Raw genomic sequence first — 18530 nt, 5'->3', positions numbered from 1 at the left:
CTACTGAACATGTAAGCGCTAATTTGATGCCGGATAGGATTGCAGGAGAGCACTGTTCCTCCTAACCCCAGCCAGCTTCAGTGTAACAAGCTAAACAGCTACAGTGGTCGGTCTCCTAGGCAATGACCTGTAAACAAAAGTAAATTGTTTTATAACTCAAGAATGGCTGTGAATTTTAATAAGCAGTAAATTGCAAAAGTAAACAAGCACTGTGCCGAAATTCATACATGAAGGTGAAAGTAACCTTTCAAGCGGACAAGTGCTATATTATCTTATAGTCAAAGATTCTTGAGCAAAACCGGTGTGTCTCTCTCTCTCTGCATTTTTTGGTCAATAATGCAGGGACAGAGACCGATCTGGCTTTTTTTTTTTTTTTTACAGACATCATTGCAGTCAATGGGTGAAAAACGCTGGCATAAACGCACAGAGAATTGACACGCTGCAGATAATTTTCTGCACCAAATCTACAAGTCAAAAAAAAACGCAACGTGTGCATGACACTTCAGGCTTCTCATTCACTTTGCTAGCATCAGGTTTTCTTAACAAATCCGCACGTAAAAACGTGGCAAAAACACACAGTGTCCACATGGCTTAAGAGTAACTGATGTGTGAAAGGGTTTGAACACTGTCAGAAAACTTTTGCCTGCCCCTTCAGTTCACTGTATATAAAAAAGCACAAATTAGTTACCCTTCTCTGGCTGCAGCAACGTCAAAGCGACGCAATTGTTGCAACTAATCACTGAAATACATCAGTACAGCAGCTGAGCAGTGTCGACAAGTGTCATTGTAGCCTATAGACAATTACCGCTGCAGCGCCAGAGACGGCACTGTACACAGGGCAGGTAAGTAAAGAACAGTTTGTTGCAAACAACAACAAAAAAAAAAAAAACCCAAAAAACAAAACCAACTGACTCAATGAGTCCAGTGCAGTGTCTCCACCGCTTTTCCTGCTGTCTGGCATTGGCTGCGGTACTACCGTCACATTGACAGCCAATCAGTGAGCTCTTTGGCTGCCAGATTAGATGGAAGGCTGGGCTCAAAGCCAATTAGTTCACTGTCTGTCACGCTGTTCCTGTGACTTCAGCACTGCAGCCAACGCCATAGAATAGGAACAGTGGTAGCTGGAGGACTTGAGAATGATAAGTTCAGTGCACGGATATTATATATATATATATATATATATATATATCGTGCTTCTTTAAAAGAGTCCATGTGGGTTTATTTGCTCCATAAACCCCATAGCAACAACACAAGGTAACCGGCCTTCACAGCAGGCAAAAGAAACAGAAAACCGTCCTTAGCTGGGCTTTGTTCCCTCAGGCCCTGTGAGCACACAGGCTAGGGCAATGTCCAGCCCAGAGGCTCCGTCTTGAGCCATAGACACATGAGGCCTTCTACCTCCCAAGTCACAGACTATGTGCTAAACCACAGCCTCCATTATGTAGGCTGTAACCACAACCACGTGAGGTATGATCACATGGGCATGACCTCACTGCAGGTCCTGAAGGAAAACAGTGGTACAGTCAGCACCCTCACCCAGAGGTGAGGTAATATGGGTAGCCAGACCCTCCCATCTCTCATAGCTACCCGCAACCCGCACCAGGTGCACTAAACGACATACTAGTGATTATGTCCACAACAGACAAAATACTCCGAGTTGCATCTCGCAGGGAACATCCATCCCTGTGACTTGTACCTCCCATTAACCACCAGTCAGTCACACCACTAAAATATATATATACGGTATATACACACATACATATACGCATTGGCTGCAGTATCAAATTGTTCCCAGGCATGAGCATTAACTGAAAGGTGAGAAGACATTTTATGTTTTTAGTTCATAAAGCAAAAGAGCATGTTCAGATAAAAAAAAAAAAAAAAAAAATTTGAAGTAAATCTTTTCTTCTCCTCCTGGACTGATCTCTCACTCTCAATTCACTGCTAAAATCTTGTAAATCTGCGTTCAGCGAATAGGTATTTTCACATTACTTAAATAGTTGATGTTTATAAAGTTCTATAGAGTTCTCGCTTTAGAGAACTTCAGGTATAATGTCTGCCTCTATCTCCTCCCTTCTCCATAGAATCTTACGAGCAGCAATTGCTTTCTATCTCAGCAATGAGAAAATCTGTCTTTACTGAATGCAAAGCCAAAAACTTAGAACAAGGATGAATTCTCATCATCACACAATAAGAGAAAAAAGAATGGATCTACCTGTGGCAAAACATTTTTGTATCCCCGGTCATAACATCATGGATATGAAATTACTGGTTTTGAAAAGTAACTTCACATCTCAGAGAGAGAGAAGAGTCAGGGAGTACAAGCTCATGATGACCTTTGAAACTCTCAATGCCGGAATGAATGTGTCGCAAGGATTTATGTCTTTTTATATCAATTAAGGAATTTGCTCCTAAGACCTTTGGGGTCTCCTAATGTGTTGTGATGCCCCCACATCAGAGGACAATAAAACATCCAGGCTCCTTATCTATGAACTGGTCCAATATTTATGTTTCTCGCTATCCCATAATGATAGTTCTGCTTCACGTCACTTGTGCATAAATATGTGACTCTTCAGATTTTGTATTAGTCAATGCCTGATGAAGAGACCTGAGTAGTCTCAAAAGCTTGCAATGTGTTACCATCTTTTCAGTTAGCCATTAACCCCTTCACCCCCAAGGGTGGTTTGCACGTTCATGACCGGGCCAATTTTTACAATTCTGACCACTGTACCTTTATGAGGTCATAACTCTGGAACGCTTCCATTGATCCCGGTGATTATGACATTGTTTTCTCGTGACATATTGTACTTCATGTTAGTGGTAAAATTTCATTCAAATAACTTGCATTTATTTGTGAAAAAAATGGAAATTTGGCAAAAATTTTGAAAATTTCGCAATTTTCCAACTTTGAATTTTTATGCCCTTAAATCACAGAGATACGGCACACAAAAAACTTGATAAGTAACATTTCCCACATGTTTACTTTACATCAGCACAATTTGGAACCAAAATTTTTTTTTGTTAGGAAGTTATAAGGGTTAAAAGTTGACCAGCGATTTCTCATTTTTACAACACCATTTTATTTTTAGGACCACATCACATTTGAAGCCACTTTGAGGGGTCTATATGATAGAAAATACCCAAAAGTGACACCATTCTAAAAACTGAACCCCTTAAGGTGCTCAAAACCACATTCAAGAAGTTTATTAACCCATTAGGTGCGTCACAGGAATTTTTTTGAATATTTAAAAAGAAATGAACATCTAACTTTTTTTCACAAAAAAAATACTTCAGGTTCAATTTTTTTTTATTTTACCAAGGGTAACAGGAGAAATTGGACTGCAAAAGTTATTGTGCAATTTGTCCTGAGTACGCTGATACCTGATATGTGGGGGGGGAACCACTGTTTCGGCGTATGGCAGAGCTCAGAATGGAAGGAGCGCCGTTTGACTTTTTCAATGCAAAATTGGCTGGAATTCAGATCGGACGCCATGTCACGTTTGGAGAGTCCCTGATGTACCTAAACAGTGGAAACCCCCTACAAGTGACCCCATTTTGGAAACTAGACCCCCCAAGGAACTTATCTAGATATGTGGTGAGAACTTTGAACCCACAAGGGCTTTACAGAAGTTTATAACGTACAGCGGTACAATTAAAAAATCATATTTTTTCCACAAAAATGATCTTTTCACCCCCAATTTTTATTTTCCCAAGGGTAACAGGACCCTAAAAGTTATTGTGCAATTTGTCCTGAGTATGCTGATACCCCACATGTGGGGGTAAACCACTATTTGGGCGCATGGCAGAGCTCGGAAGGGAAGCAGTGCCATTTGACGTTTTTGGCTGGAATTGAGATCGGACACCATGTCGCGTTTGGAAAACCCCTGATGTACCAAAACAGTGGAAACCCCCCACAAATGACACCATTTTGGAAACTAGACCCCCTAAGGAACTTATCTAGATGTGTGGTGAGCACTTTGACCCCCCCAGTGCTTCACAGAAGTTTATAATGCCCAGGCGTGAAAATAAATAATTCGTATTTTTTCCACAAACATGATCTTTTAGTCACCATTTTTTTATTTTCCCAAGGGTACCAGGAGAAATTGGACCCCAAAAGTTGTTGTCCAATTTGTCCTGAGTATGCTGATACCCCATATGTGGGAGAAAACTACTGTATGGGCACACGTCGGGGCTCGGAAGGGAAGAAGTGACGTTTTGGAATGCAGACTTTGATGGAATGGTCTGCGGGTGTCATGTTGCCTTTGGAGAGCCCCTAATGTACCTAAACAGTGGAAACCCCCCACAAATGACCCCATTTTGAAAACTAGACCCACTAAGAAACTTATCTAGATGTGAGGTGAGCACTTTGAACCCCCAAGGGCTTCACTGAAGTTTATAATGCCAGGGCATGAAAATAAAAAAAATCGTATTTTTTCCAGAAACATGATCAATTAGTCCCCAATTTTTTCATTTTCCCAAGGGTAACAGGAGAAATTGGACCCCCAAAAGTTGTTGTCCAATTTGGCCTGAGTACGCTGACACCCCATATGTGGGAGAAAACTACTGTATGGACACGTCGGGGCTCGGAAGGGAAGCAGTGACGTTTTGGAATGCAGACTTTGATGGAATGGTCTGCGGGTGTCATGTGCGTTTGGAGAGCCCCTGATGTACCTAAACTATTGAAACTCCCCACAAGTGACCCCATTTTGGGCACTAGACCCCCCACGGAACTTATCTAGATGTGTGGTGAGCACTTTGAACCCCCAAGTGCTTCACAGAAGTTTATAACACTCGGACGTGAAAATAAAAAAAATCATTTTTTTCCACAAAAATGATATTTTTGCCCCCAATTTTTTATTTTCCTAAGGGTAACAGGAGAAATTGGACCCCAAAAATTGTTTTGCAATTTGTCCTGAGTAGGCTGATACCCTACATGTGGGGGTAAAACACTGTTTGGGCGCATGGCAGAGCTTGGAAGGGAAGGAGCACCATTTGACTTTTTCAACTCAGAATTGGCTGGAATTGAGATCAGACGCCATGTTGCATTTGGAGAGCCCCTGATGTGCCCAAACAGTGGAAACCCCCAATTATAACTCCAACCCTAACCCCAACACACCCCTAACCCTAATCTGAGCCCTAACCCTAGCCCTAACCCTAGCCCTAAGGCTGTGTGCACACTCTGCGGATTCTGCTGCGGTTCCGCAGCGGTTTTGGCTGCTGCGGACCCGCAGCAGTTTCTGCTGCGGTGTACAGTACCATGATTCCCTATGGGAATTAAAAACCGCAGTGCAGACGGTGCGGAATTTTCCACGCGGATTATCTGCGGTTTTCAATCCGCAGAAAGAATTGACATGTCAATTCTTTCTGCGGATTCTCCTGCGGTTTGCCATCTCCTCTATTGAGATGAAAAACCGCAGGACAAAACCGCAGAGCAATCCGCAGGTAAAACCGCAGGTCTTTTGACCTGCGGTTTCACCTGCGGATTTTACAAAATCCGCGCGGATGAATCCGCACCTAATCCGCAGCGTGTGCACACAGCCTTACCCTAACGTGAAAATGGAGATAAATACTTTTTTTTTAGTTTTATTATTTTTCCCTAACTAAGGGGGTGATAACGGGGGGTTTGACTTACTATTTATGGCGGTTTTTATGTTTGGCAGCTGTCACACTCTAAAAGACACTTTTTATTGTAAAATAATTTTTGCATCACCACATTTTGAGAGCTATAATTTTTCCGTATTTTGACCCACCGAGTCATGTGAGGTCTTATTTTTTGCGGGACGAGTTGACGTTTTTATTGGTACCATTTTCGGGCACGTGACATTTTTTGATCGCTTTTTATTCCTATTTTTGGGACGCAGAATGAACAAAAACAAGCGTTTCATGAATTTCTTTTGGGGGGGTGCGTTTACACCGTTCCGCGTGCGGTAAAATTGATAAAGCGGTTTTATTCTTCGGGTCAGTACGGTTACAGCGATACCTCATTTAGGTCGTTTTTTTATGTTTTTGTCGGTTTTATGCAATGAAAACTTTTATATAAAAAATAATTATTTTTGCATCGCTTTATTCTGTGAGCTATAACTTTTTTATTTTTTCGCTGATGATGCTGTGTGGCAGCTCGTTTTTTGCGGGACAAGATGACGTTTTCAGCGGTACCATGGATATTTATATGCGTCTTTTTGATCGCGCGTTATTACACTTTTTGTTTGGCGGTATGATAATAAATCATTATTTTTTTGCTTCGTTTTTATTTTTATTTTTTAAGGGGTTCGCTAAAAGGGTTAACTAATGTGACAGTTTTATAGGGCGGGTCATTACGGACGCGGCGATACCTAATATGTGTACTTTTATTGTTTTTTTTTTATTATTTCCAAAAAATGGATTTATTGAGGGAATATTTTTTTTTTTTTTTCTAATTTATTTGGCGATTTTTTTAAATTTATTTTTACATTTTTTTTTAATTTTTTTTTTACTTTATTACATAGTCCCAGGTGGGACATCACTGTCCTGTGACAGATCGCTGATCTGTCACATCACAGATCACTGTGACAGATCAGCGATCTGACACAGGCATTGAAGAAGACTTCCTCTTGCCTGCGCTTTGCAAGCACTGAGGAAGCCAGCTTCCTCAGGTCCCCGAAGGCCCCCGTCGCCATCTTGGATTCGGGGGCCTGGAGGATAGGAGCCCCCCGCAGTAGCGCTGCACATTGCGCTGCCGTGGGGGGCTCAGGGAAGCACTGAGGGAGCCCCCTCCCTGCCGATGCTTCCCTTTAACTCCCGGTACACCGCGATCATGTTTGATCGCGGTGTGCAAGGGGTTAACGTGTCGGGGGCGGTCCGTGACCGCCCCTGACACATAGTGCCGGGTGTCAGCTGTGATAATCAGCTGACACCCGGCCGCGATCAGCGGCGCTCACCACGTGGGCGCCGCTGATCGCGGTAGACGTACTATCCCGTCCACGGTCATACGGGCCCGGGTACCGTGGACGGGATAGTACGTCAGATGTCAGGAAGGGGTTAAAAGGTATCAACCACTGAGGACTCTCAATTCTGAATATTTTTCTATCTACTGGCTAACACAGTACAAAGATATAAATCTTTCCTGTTTACTAAATGCAGATTTTACAGTTTTTACCTATCAACTGGGATTGAAAGATCAGTCCAGTAACAGCAAGCAGATTTGTCTGCCAAGATATAAAAAGCTGCTTATTTTCATATGTACATTTTATTTAAGAAATAAAAATTAAAATGACAATTACTCAATGACCCATTTAGACAAGTTGATAATCTGGAATCGAGCAATCATGATTATTAACCTGGATGGCTAGACAGGCAGGCATTCATACCAATGAGAACATTTATCATTCGTCATGCAAGATTTTTTTTAAGCAAGCCTAAAAATGTATTGTTCTTGGCAGCCAATTGTTCTTTGTAAAAAGGTGTTTTGCTACCAACAACATGATGCTCTATGTGCAAAGAAAAAAAGGTATTACTACCTTTGCACTAATAATCCCATTTTATATTTGTATATTATATATAGCTCTTATACATATATGTAAGAATATCACATTGGTAAAGTTATTCTCAGATTTACGGTATAAATCTGAGCCATTTCAGAAGAGTTTCTATAGCGTCATGTCATTCCTGATGGGATTTTCCAGTTAAATTTTATAATGTAACTATGGGCATTTCAGTCCCAAACTAATGTTAAAAAATGTTCCACAAAGCTTGATTAATTTTGAAGCCAGTCTATTAACTCTCTACTTACTGAAATACTCCTGTTTATAATATAGCAATACAAATAAATTGACAATTTCCAGGACTATAAGAGACATATTGAAATCTCTAGCCAGATCTAAGAATTATTTTCTTAAACTATTACCTGCAAATATCCATATATTAAATAAAAAACAAAAACTCCGGTAACACAAATAAAAAACTGCACAGGCTTCTGGAACTGGCTGAGATTGATGCCAAGCACCCGGATGTCATCCACAGACTTAATGTGAGGAGACATTGCGTCTGTCTTTGAAGGAATACTGATGGATATATACTTCCTTGAGTTGTTAAATTTCAGATCCATGTTGACAGGTTGGGTGACACGATCATCTGACTGCTTCTCTTCACCATCAGAGTTGCTGAAACAAACAAAACATTTTTGTTGAAAAAATATATATATAAACATGACGTAATAAATGGTAAACCCCTCAAAAAACACTAAATGTTTTCAATTCGCAATGTGGATTATACTTTACAATAGAATTCAATACGAAGGCTTAAAAAAAAAAAAAAGAGCCCTGAGGCTGCGTGCACACGTTATTTAAACAACTTCCCCAAACATGAACGGGGATATAGAGGCATTAAGACAGTATTAATTAAAATAATTTTATTCAAACATGTTGAAATAATGACACCTAAACAAGGAATCCTCATAGGTAAAAAACCAGAAGTATAGAAAAACCTGGAAAGCTATAATGTCATGATATATAGTTACACACATAGCAAAAAATAAATATATATGAACATATATTATGTAACTAACAAAACAATGAAAAGTGCACCGTGCAATTGTGCCACATAATAATCAGTACAAAAAATAAAAAAAAATTTAAAAAAAAGTTTTTTTGCAATCAGAATAAGCAATATAAAGTGCACAGTGCAACTGCGCTATATGAGGGCCAGTTTATGAAATGCAGTGTATAATACACCATTCCTTGTAATTTCCTGACCAAAATGTATCACACTGCATAAAACAAAAATGGCATGATAAAAATAAAGTGCTTCGTGCACTGCTCCAAAAAGCTACCAGCCAAAAATGTTTGATCCAGCAATCATTATATATCACAAACTGATCCAAATGTATTACTCACAGTGAAAAATTCCTGGTTAACCAGACCACCCGGGTGTACCCCGACAGCACTGTTTCGCCTGACTGGCTTCCTCAAACAGGTGCATATGTGTGCCCACGTTGAGGGTTTTTTTTGCGGCGCTTTTCCGCTGCCGAATCGCCGCGAAAATGCATCCCATGGGATTCCGCAATGCTGTGCTAATGCTGCAGATTTTTCCACGGCGGAATCGCATAGCGGAAAAATCTGCAGCAAGTCCATTCTTTTTGCTGAATCTCGGAGATTCCACACCCATAGGAGTGCACTGATCCGCTTACTTTCCGCATGTGGCTATGCGCACCATGCGCAATGTAAGCGGATCATGCGCGGATGGTACCCAGGGCCTGGAGGAGAGGAGACTGTCCTCCAGGACCTGGGTACCATAATCCTGTAAAAAATATAATAAAAATAAAAAATAGAGATATAATCGCCCTCCGGCGGGCCCCGACATCCTTCCCGCCTCTCACCATGCTCCCGGCATCTTCCGGTCCCAGTAATGTTTTGCGCGAATGATCGCTGATGACGTCACGCTCGTCCTTCGCCCAAAGCATTACTGGGACCTGAAGATGCCGGGAGCACCGCAGAGCAGATCGGGGGCCGTCGGAAGGTGAGAATAACAATATTTTTTATTATTTTTATTATTTTAACATCCTATATATCACATTTCTAAGGGATGACTGCTACGTCATCAGAGGTCATTCGCGCAATACATCCCTGGGAACGGAACTTGTCGCCAGTGCCAATAAGGGCCAGGACGACTCCAGGGGCCGCCAGAAGGTGAGTATATCCCTATTTTTTATTTTAATTCTATTTTTACAGGTATATGGTACCCAGGGCAGAGGCGAGTCTCCTCTCCAGCAGGCCCTGGGTACCATCCGCACATGAAGTGCTCACTTCACGCATGGTGGGTATAGCCAATGCAATCCTATGGCGGTGGAATCGCCGCGATTCCGCAGAAATAACGGGACATGCTGCAGATTTTACTGCTATGCGATTCCGCAGCGGTAAAATCAGCAGCATTGACACAGCAACTGTGGAATCTCATAGGATTGCATGGGATGCGCTTTTTAAGCGTTTCCGCGGCTGCAGAAAAGCAGTGGAAACGCTAAAAGAAACGCAATGCGGGCACACAGCCTTTAAAGTGCTTTTGTCACGGCTCGGTCATAATTATTTCAATGCTAGCACCAGAGACTCGGCTGAACCATGACAAAATAAGTGATGGCTTGGTTATACATGAGACAGAGCAGAGAACCTGACATCTCTCCAGCAGAGTCTCTTTAGAGGGGCTGTCTGGACCTCACCTACATAGACCTGCTGGAAGCATGCATGACTGGCAGGTATTGCACCCCTGTCTAGTGACAGCCATCACACCTACAGTTAGGGCAGTGAGAATCTGGAATTCCCTGCCTGAGGAGGTGGTGATGGCGAACTCAGTCGAAGGGTTCAAGAGAGGCCTGGATGTCTTCCTGGAGCGTAACAATATTGTATCTTACAGTTATTAGGTTCTGTAGAAGGACGTAGATCTGGGGATTTATTCTGACAGAATTTTATAGGCTGAACTAATGTCTTTTTTCTGCCTTACTATGTTACATACCTGCTGGGAGTATGGAGGTAGCCGCAGCCCCGCACAACAGCATCTTTCTATTCTGATCTGGTCACTGAATGCATGAGACATTGTTAGTAACACACAGATAGTGGAAGCCTGCGTTTATAACTGACCCGTGGACTTTGTGCCACAACTTCTCCCCGGATGTTATAGAGGCTCTCCTTGTGCCAGACTTGGCACCCCCACATATCGTTGGCATACATTACCCTGCACGTAGTAAGTGTCCTGACCCCGACCAATAGCCGGCGGGCCTGGCTGCTCCATTCTGGTCAGGTCTCCCCTTTATTCCCATCCTGGCCCTCTATGACTGAGATCGGCCTGTTTCTAGGTGCCGGCCCAGTGCAGAGGTGGTTGCCGCGCTCCACTGTGTACAGAACCCCCGTAAGAATGAATAGCACTTATTACAGAAATAGTGAGGGGCTTCTGCACGTTTTATATTATGGAATAGACATAGCCAACCCCTAGCACTGAGACGCTGCAGGGTCTCAATTAGTGATGGGGCCCCCCTGCATAGGACCCCATAATGGGCCACCTCAGGGAAGCCACACCTCACAGCCCATGCTACTGAGGAGCCACCACACCCGATCAGGAAGTGCTGGCCCTAATCATGTCCTGCTCTTTACCAGAGACGTGTGACGAGAATACATGCCAAGAGCTGGACACACAGCGGGGCTAGCCGGGCACCGGGTCACAGCAGACGGCGGGGTCTCCCGGGCACATTCCTCCTATGGCAGACAGCGGAACACTCCCGGAAGCCGCATACTGGGAGACGGCCAGTCCGCCGGTACCGAGCAGTATGGCCGGCACTGCCCGCTGTACTGTTCACAGTCGCCGCTTCCGCGTTGTGACGTCACGCCCTGCTGCCGCTTACCTCACAGGCCTGGGCGGGAGGACGGGCTGTGCAGTGTGCAGGGCGCCGGTTATCTCCCCGGCTCTCAGACATCGCTGCTCTTCAGCCGGTCATGTCAGCCCTTACTCCTATCAGCACAACACTTTGTCCTTTACCCATTAGAACCTTTTTCTATTCATCTTCTCACTATCTTTTCCCACAGTTGGACCCTTGTTGTCCACGTTTGTGGCCATTTTTTTTTTACTTAAAGGGAACCTATCACCAGCAAAAACGCGGTATGTTCACACTGGGCGTCTTTTATGCTAATTTTCAGCTGCTTTTTACAGTACCAGCAAAGCCTGAGATTTCATAAAGCTCATGCACACACATTGGTATTTTGTCATCAGGACTTTGTGCTTTGCTGCGGTTTTTGGACAGAGCATGTCACGTTCAGGGTATGTACCCACGTATGCAGAGAAAAACGGACTTCTTCCCAGGAAACCGCGCTTTTTTAATGTTTTTTTTGTGCATTTTTTGCGCGTCTTTACAGGAGCATCCTCCTGCTCATAGAATATAGTTAGAAATGCGTTTTTTCCGCGAAATTAATGAACTTGCTGCGGTTTTTTCCGCAATGTGTTTTTTTTGCTGAAAAAAACGCATCATGTGCAGAAACATTGTGGAATTCATTAAAAAGAATGGGATGCTTCTTGTAAGCATTTTTGAAGCATTTTTGCCGGGAAAAACGCAAAAAAAACGCTTCCATGGGTACACAGCCTCAGTGTTTTTGCAGCGTTTTTCACCCATTGACTTGGATGGATGGTGAAAAAAATGCTGCAAATACGCAGGTTGACTTTTTTTGCAGCATATTTTGCTGCAGAAAAGTCAAGGACAGCCGGCTGTGACATCACTCGGCTCTGCTACCTCTGGGTGGCAGGCGGCATGGTTGCATGATTCGTCTATACAGCCTATTATCCAGCAGAGACACTAAGCCGATGACCCAAACCCCATTCACTTGAATTGGGGGGGCGACAATACAGTGTTTGCCACGCTGTCATGTGCATGATAGTGTGACAAACACCGCTACTGATCATTGGGGAAATCATCCTTGCTGGTCAGAGCCGTGGTTCCCATGCTGTCAGAAGATAGCATGAGCACTCAGCTGTGATCGGAGGTATAAAGTTTACCTCTGGTCACTGGTGTCAGCTGATGGGATAACTGCTCCCATCATCCGACACCTGCAGCCGCTAATAACAGTGAGAGCAGGAGCGGATGATGGGAGTATTCATCTGCGGCTCCTATACTATAAATAAATAAAAAAAATCGATGTGGGTTTCCCCCTATTTTTGATAACCAGCCAGGTAAAGCTCACAGCTGGGGGCTGCAACCCTCAGCTTCAGCAAGGTTGGTTGTCAAGAATAGAGGACTTCCCACGCTTTTTAAAAATTATTTAAATAAATAATTTTAAAAAACGGCATGAGGTCCCCCCTATTTTTTACAACCAACCTTGCAAAAGCAGACAGCGGAGGGCTGATATTCTCAGGCTGGTAAGGGGTCATGGATATTGGTCCCCCCCAGCCTAAAAATAACATCTATTAGATGTGTCAATTCTGGCGCTTTGCCTGGATCTTCCTATTTGCCCTGCAGCCGTGGCAAGTAGGGTAATAGTTGTGGGGTTGATGTCACCTTTCTATTGTAAGGTGACATCAAGCCCACAGCTTAGTAATGGAGAAGCGTCTATAAGACACCCATTCATTACTAATCCTATAGTTACAGTACGTGAAGAAAGGAATTGTGGATGTTCCATGCCATATATGGTTTATTTCCTAAACAAGTAGTATGTAAGCTTCGAAACACATTGACAATAAAAACCTTAAACCTATTTTGTGTGTACCTGCCCTGGACTTACCTTTCCACTTACCAGCAACGCGGAACATCCACAATTCCTGCCCCATAGAATGATATTGTCCAAGTCCGATGAGTACGCTTATGTGAGTGAGCCCTTAGACCAGGAGTAGGGAACGTTTTTTGCTGCCAAGGACCATTTGGATATTTAAACCATCCTTTGGGTGCCATTCAAAATTATCAACTTAAAAATGACCCTGCCTTATTTGGTAAAACTTTAACTAACCTACTCTACTGTGATGGCTGGAACTTTTTATCTTTGTTGTGTCTGTGATGTTAGGTGGTATTGATGGTGTTGCTACTCACAACTGCTTTTCCAGATTTGTGTCGGTCGCGAGCACAGGCGACTTTGAGATTATACGTTTTTTAAAGAACTTGCAGCAGTATGTCATACCGAACACAGACATATATTACACTGCGGGTCTCCTCACATTGGGAATCTCATCACTGCCTAGATTTATAGAACTCAAGCAGTGGGAGATCTGCAATACACATCACATAATTGACACCAAGACTGCTGTGCATACATCACATAGGAGACAACAAGAGTGTCATCTACACATAATCTAGGAAAAACAGAAAGCTTTATACATCACAGGAGACACCAAGACTGCGGTATATACTGTACATCACATAGGATATACGGAGACTGCTAGATACATCATATAGGAGACAAGAGAGTCAGCTGTATATAAACATCACGTGGGAGACATCGAGACTGCTGAATAGATTACATAGGAGACACCGAGACTGCTGGATATCTGAAGATCTGAGGTTGTGGGTTATAATAATCACATAGGCAGGTAAATGATGCATCTATTTTTATATCTTACGTCCATGATTTTACAACAACTCCAGGTACTTGGCCATAATACATTGCCCCTCCCTGGGGCTGGTAGATACACTGCCCCAGTATCAGGTTATAGTCACTGTCTTCCAACGCTTGGTTGGCCTTCAGTTTTTGTATCTCCAGCCAGTATAGTCAGTAGTCACAGTCCACTCTCCATAACATGACCGTAGCATATGTATCTCTTTCCAGCTGGCAACAACAATCCTTAAGATAGTTCCTTAAATCCAGACGATAGATATCATAAACGTGTATCATGCTCCAGCTGGCAACCAAACTCCATAGGCCATCCATACAGGGGCACTAGGACCTCACGCACAGATCCTCGGCATCTCTGCGCCAACTCAATAAACGTGTCTTATTGTTCTACCTCCCTGGGATCATCCCACTGAATGGCAGAAGTGTTCACCCCCCCATCCCTCCCAAAGCTAAGTGTGCATTGGTGGAGGTATTTTCCTCAGACCGTGCCCCTTCACCTGGGACTGCATATGAGACCCTCTGTGGTGACGGCTCAGCTGGGTCTACTATCCCCATACACACAATGGGACTAGTGGCTGGGAGAACAATGGCTTGAGGCACCTGAGACACCGACAAGAGTAATGGAATGATTGCTTTAGTTGATTACCAATCTTGGGTTTGGCCTTGTGAAGGCTGGATCTTATGCATACATGTCTTCCACTGCTTATTGTCGCTGAATGGAAACATTGATTCCTGAGGCTGATCTGACGAGCAAGCAAATCTCTAATAAAACACAGCAAGCAAATCTCTAATAGAACAAAACAATAAGATTAACGTAACTGGGGCTCCGTGCTGGGAAAAGTCTGCATCCCTAAGAGCCGCGGATTCTGCTCTATGTGCATTGGTCCAATAGTCTTTAGAACAAGACCAGCTCCTCACACTAACATAGGAGACACAGAGACTGCTGTATACATCACATAGGAGACACTGAGACTGCGAGACTTATGTATGTACATCACATAGGAGACCCTGGGGCTGTTGTATAAACATCACATGAGACTTTGGGGATACAGAATATTACATCATGTGAAACGTCGGGGCTACGGCATGTACCTCAAAGGAGACCCTGGGGCTGCGGTATATACATCACACCAGATATGGGGCTGTGGTATATATATCAGAGCAAACATAGTCCTGCAGTTTATACATCATAGGAGTCCCTGGGGCTGGGACATATATATCACAGGAGATGCTGGGGCTTCAGTATACATATACAGCTCTGGCAAAAAATTAAGAGACCACCACATCAAAACCCTGTCATGGGCAGCCCAATCTCCAGACCTGAACCTCATTGAAAACCTCTTGAATCTAATCAAGAGGATGATGGATAGTCACAAGCCATCAAACAAAGAAGAAATGCTTTAATTTTTGCGCCAGAAGCAGTATGGAAAGACTGGTGGCAAGCATGCCAAGATGCATGAAAACTGTTTTTAACCCCTTACCTACAATTGACGTAATATTCCGTCCATGTGACCATGGACCTAATTACCATGGACGGAATATTACGCTGATCGCGGCCGAGTGTCAGCTAATTATCATAGCTGACACCCGGCACAATGTGTCAGGGGCGGTCACGGACCGCCCCCGACACGTTAACCCCTTGCACACCGCGATCAAACGCGATCGCGGTGTACCGGGGGTTAAAGGGAAGCATCGGCAGGGAGGGGGCTCCCTCCGTGCTTCCCTGAGCCCCCCACGGCAGCACAATGTGCAGCGCTGCTGCGGGGGGCTCTTTCCCTACAGGCCCCCGGATCCAAGATGGCGACGGGGGCCTGCAGGGAGCTGACTTCCTCACTGCCTGCAAAGCGCAGGCATGAGGAAGTCTGCAGCAGTGCCTGTGACAGATCGCTGATCTGTCACAGTGATCTGTGATGTGACAGATCAGCGATCTGTCACAGGACAGTGATGTCCCACCTGGGACAAGGTAATAAAGTAAAAAAAAAAAAAAGTGTTAAAAATAATTTTAAAAAAATCGCTAAATAAATCAGTAAAAAAAAAAAAAATATTCCCCAATAAATCCATTTTTTCAAAATAAAAAAAAACAAAAACAATAAAAGTACACATATTTGGTATTGCCGCGTCCGTAATGACCTGCCCTATAAAACTGTCCCATTAGTTAACCCCTTTAGCGAACCCCTTAAAAAATAAAAATAAAAAACGAAGCAAAAAATAATGATTTATTATCATACCACCGAACAAAAAGTGCAATAACGCACGATCAAAAAGACGCATATAAATATGCATGGTACCGCTGAAAACATCATCTTGTCCCACAAAAAACGATCCACCATACAGCATCATCCGCAAAAAAATAAAAAAGTTATAGCTCGCAGAATAAAGCGATACAAAAATAATTATTTTTTATATAAAATAGTTTTCATTGCAAAAAACCGACAAAACATAAAAAAACGACCTAAATGAGGTATCGCTGTAACCGTACTGACCCGAAGAATAAAAACGCGTTATCAATTTTACCGCACGCGGAACGGTGTAAACGCACCCCCCAAAAGAAATTCATGAAACGCTGGTTTTTGTTCATTCTGCGTCCCAAAAATCGGAATAAAAAGCGATCAAAAAATGTCACGTGCCCGAAAATGGTACCAATAAAAACGCCAACTCGTCCCGCAAAAAATAAGACCTCACATGACTCGGTGGGTCAAAATACGGAAAAATTATAGCTCACAATATGTGGTGATGCAAAAACTATTTTTACAATAAAAAGCGTCTTTTAGCGTGCGACAGCCGCCAAACATAAAAACCGCCATAAATCGTAAATCAAACCCCCCGTTATCACCCCCTTAGTTAGGGAAAAATAATAAAACTAAAAGAAAATGTATTTATTTCCATTTTCCCGCTAGGGTTAGGGTTAGGGTAGGGTTAGGGCTAGGGTTAGGGTTAGGGCTAGGGTTAGGGCTAGGGTTAGGGCTAGGGTTAGGGCTAGGGTTAGGGCTAGGGTTAGGGTTAGGGCTAGGGTTAGGGCTAGGGCTCAGATTAGGGTTAGGGGTGTGTTGAGGTTCGGGTTGGAGTTATAATTGGGGGTTTCCACTGTTTGGGCACATCAGGTGCTCTCCAAAGGCAACATGGCGTCTGATCTCAATTCCAGCCAATTCTGCGTTGAAAAAGTCAAATGGTGCTCCTTCCCTTCCAAGCTCTGCCATGTGCCCAAACAGTGTTTTACCCCCACATGTAGGGTATCAGCCTACTCAGGACAAATTACAAAACAACTTTTGGGGTCCAATTTCTCCTGTTACCCTTAGGAAAATAAAAAATTGGGGGCAAAAATATAATTTTGTGGAAAAAAATGTTTTTTTTATTTTCACGCCCAGGCGTTATAAACTTCTGTGAAGCACTTGGGGGTTCAAAGTGCTCTCCACACATCTAGATAAGTTCATTAGGGGGTCTAGTTTCCAAAATGGGGTCACTTGTGGGGGGTTTCCACTGTTTAGGTACATCAGGGGCTCTCCAAACGCAACATGACACCCGCAGACCATTCCATCAAAGTCTGCATTCCAAAACGTCACTACTTCCCTTCCGAGCCCCGACGTGTGCCCATACAGTAGTTTTCTCCCACATATGAGGTATCAGCGTACTCAGGACAAATTGGACAACAACTTTTGGGGTCCAATTTCTCCTGTTACCCTTGGGAAAATAAAAAAATGGGGACTAAAAGATCATGTTTGTGGAAAAAATACGATTTTTTTATTTTCACGCCCGGACGTTATAAACTTCTGTGAAGCACTGGGGGGTTCAAAGTGCTCACCACACATCTAGATAAGTTTATTAGGGGGTCTAGTTTCCAAAATGGGGTCACTTGTGGGGGGTTTCCACTGTTTAGGTACATCAGGGGCTCTCCAAACGCAACATGACACCCGCAGACCATTCCATCAAAGTCTGCATTCCAAAACGTCACTACTTCCCTTCCGAGCCCCGACGTGTGCCCATACAGTAGTTGTCTCCCACATATGAGGTATCAGCGTACTCAGGACAAATTGGACAACAATTTTTGGGGTCCAATTTCTCCTGTTACCCTTGGGAAAATAAAAAAATGGGGACTAAAAGATCATGTTTGTGGAAAAAATACGATTTTTTTATTTTCACGCCCGGACGTTATAAACTTCAATGAAGCACTGGGGGGTTCAAAGTGCTCACCACACATCTAGATAAGTTCCTTGGGGGGTCTAGTTTCCAAAATGGTGTCATTTGTGGGGGGTTTCTACTGTTTTGGTACATCAGGGGCTTTCCTAACGCGACATGGTGTCCGATCTCAATTCCAGCCAAAAACGTCAAATGGCGCTGCTTCCCTTCCGAGCTCTGCCATACGCCCAAATAGTGGTTTACCCCCACATGTGGGGTATCAGCGTACTCAGGATAAATTGCACAATATCTTTTAGGGTCCTGTTACTTTTGGAAAAATAAGAATTGAGGGTGAAAAGATCATTTTTG

At 43.4% G+C, this 18530-nt stretch overlaps 1 protein-coding gene across 5 annotated transcripts in view; it reads right to left on the bottom strand.

Annotated features, from left to right (window-relative positions):
• The window catches only part of SLC35B3 (solute carrier family 35 member B3), a 114546-nt gene that overhangs the window by 61210 nt on the left and 34806 nt on the right, over positions 1 to 18530 (bottom strand). For 2 of the 5 annotated variants that reach the window (XM_073566929.1, XM_073566920.1), the window contains exon 2: positions 7883 to 8138. In XM_073566929.1, the coding sequence (XP_073423030.1) occupies positions 7883 to 8138 (256 nt within the window). The other 3 variants (XM_073566948.1, XM_073566938.1, XM_073566955.1) reach the window with 3 other exon arrangements.

Source organism: Dendrobates tinctorius, unplaced genomic scaffold (assembly GCF_039654945.1).
Source record: "Dendrobates tinctorius isolate UK_male_01 unplaced genomic scaffold, ASM3965494v1 ptg000004l, whole genome shotgun sequence".
In the NCBI taxonomy this organism is placed as follows: Eukaryota; Metazoa; Chordata; class Amphibia; order Anura; family Dendrobatidae; genus Dendrobates; species Dendrobates tinctorius.
The sequence above is the reverse complement of the archived record's forward strand: the minus strand, read 5'-3'. Positions and strand labels throughout refer to the sequence as shown.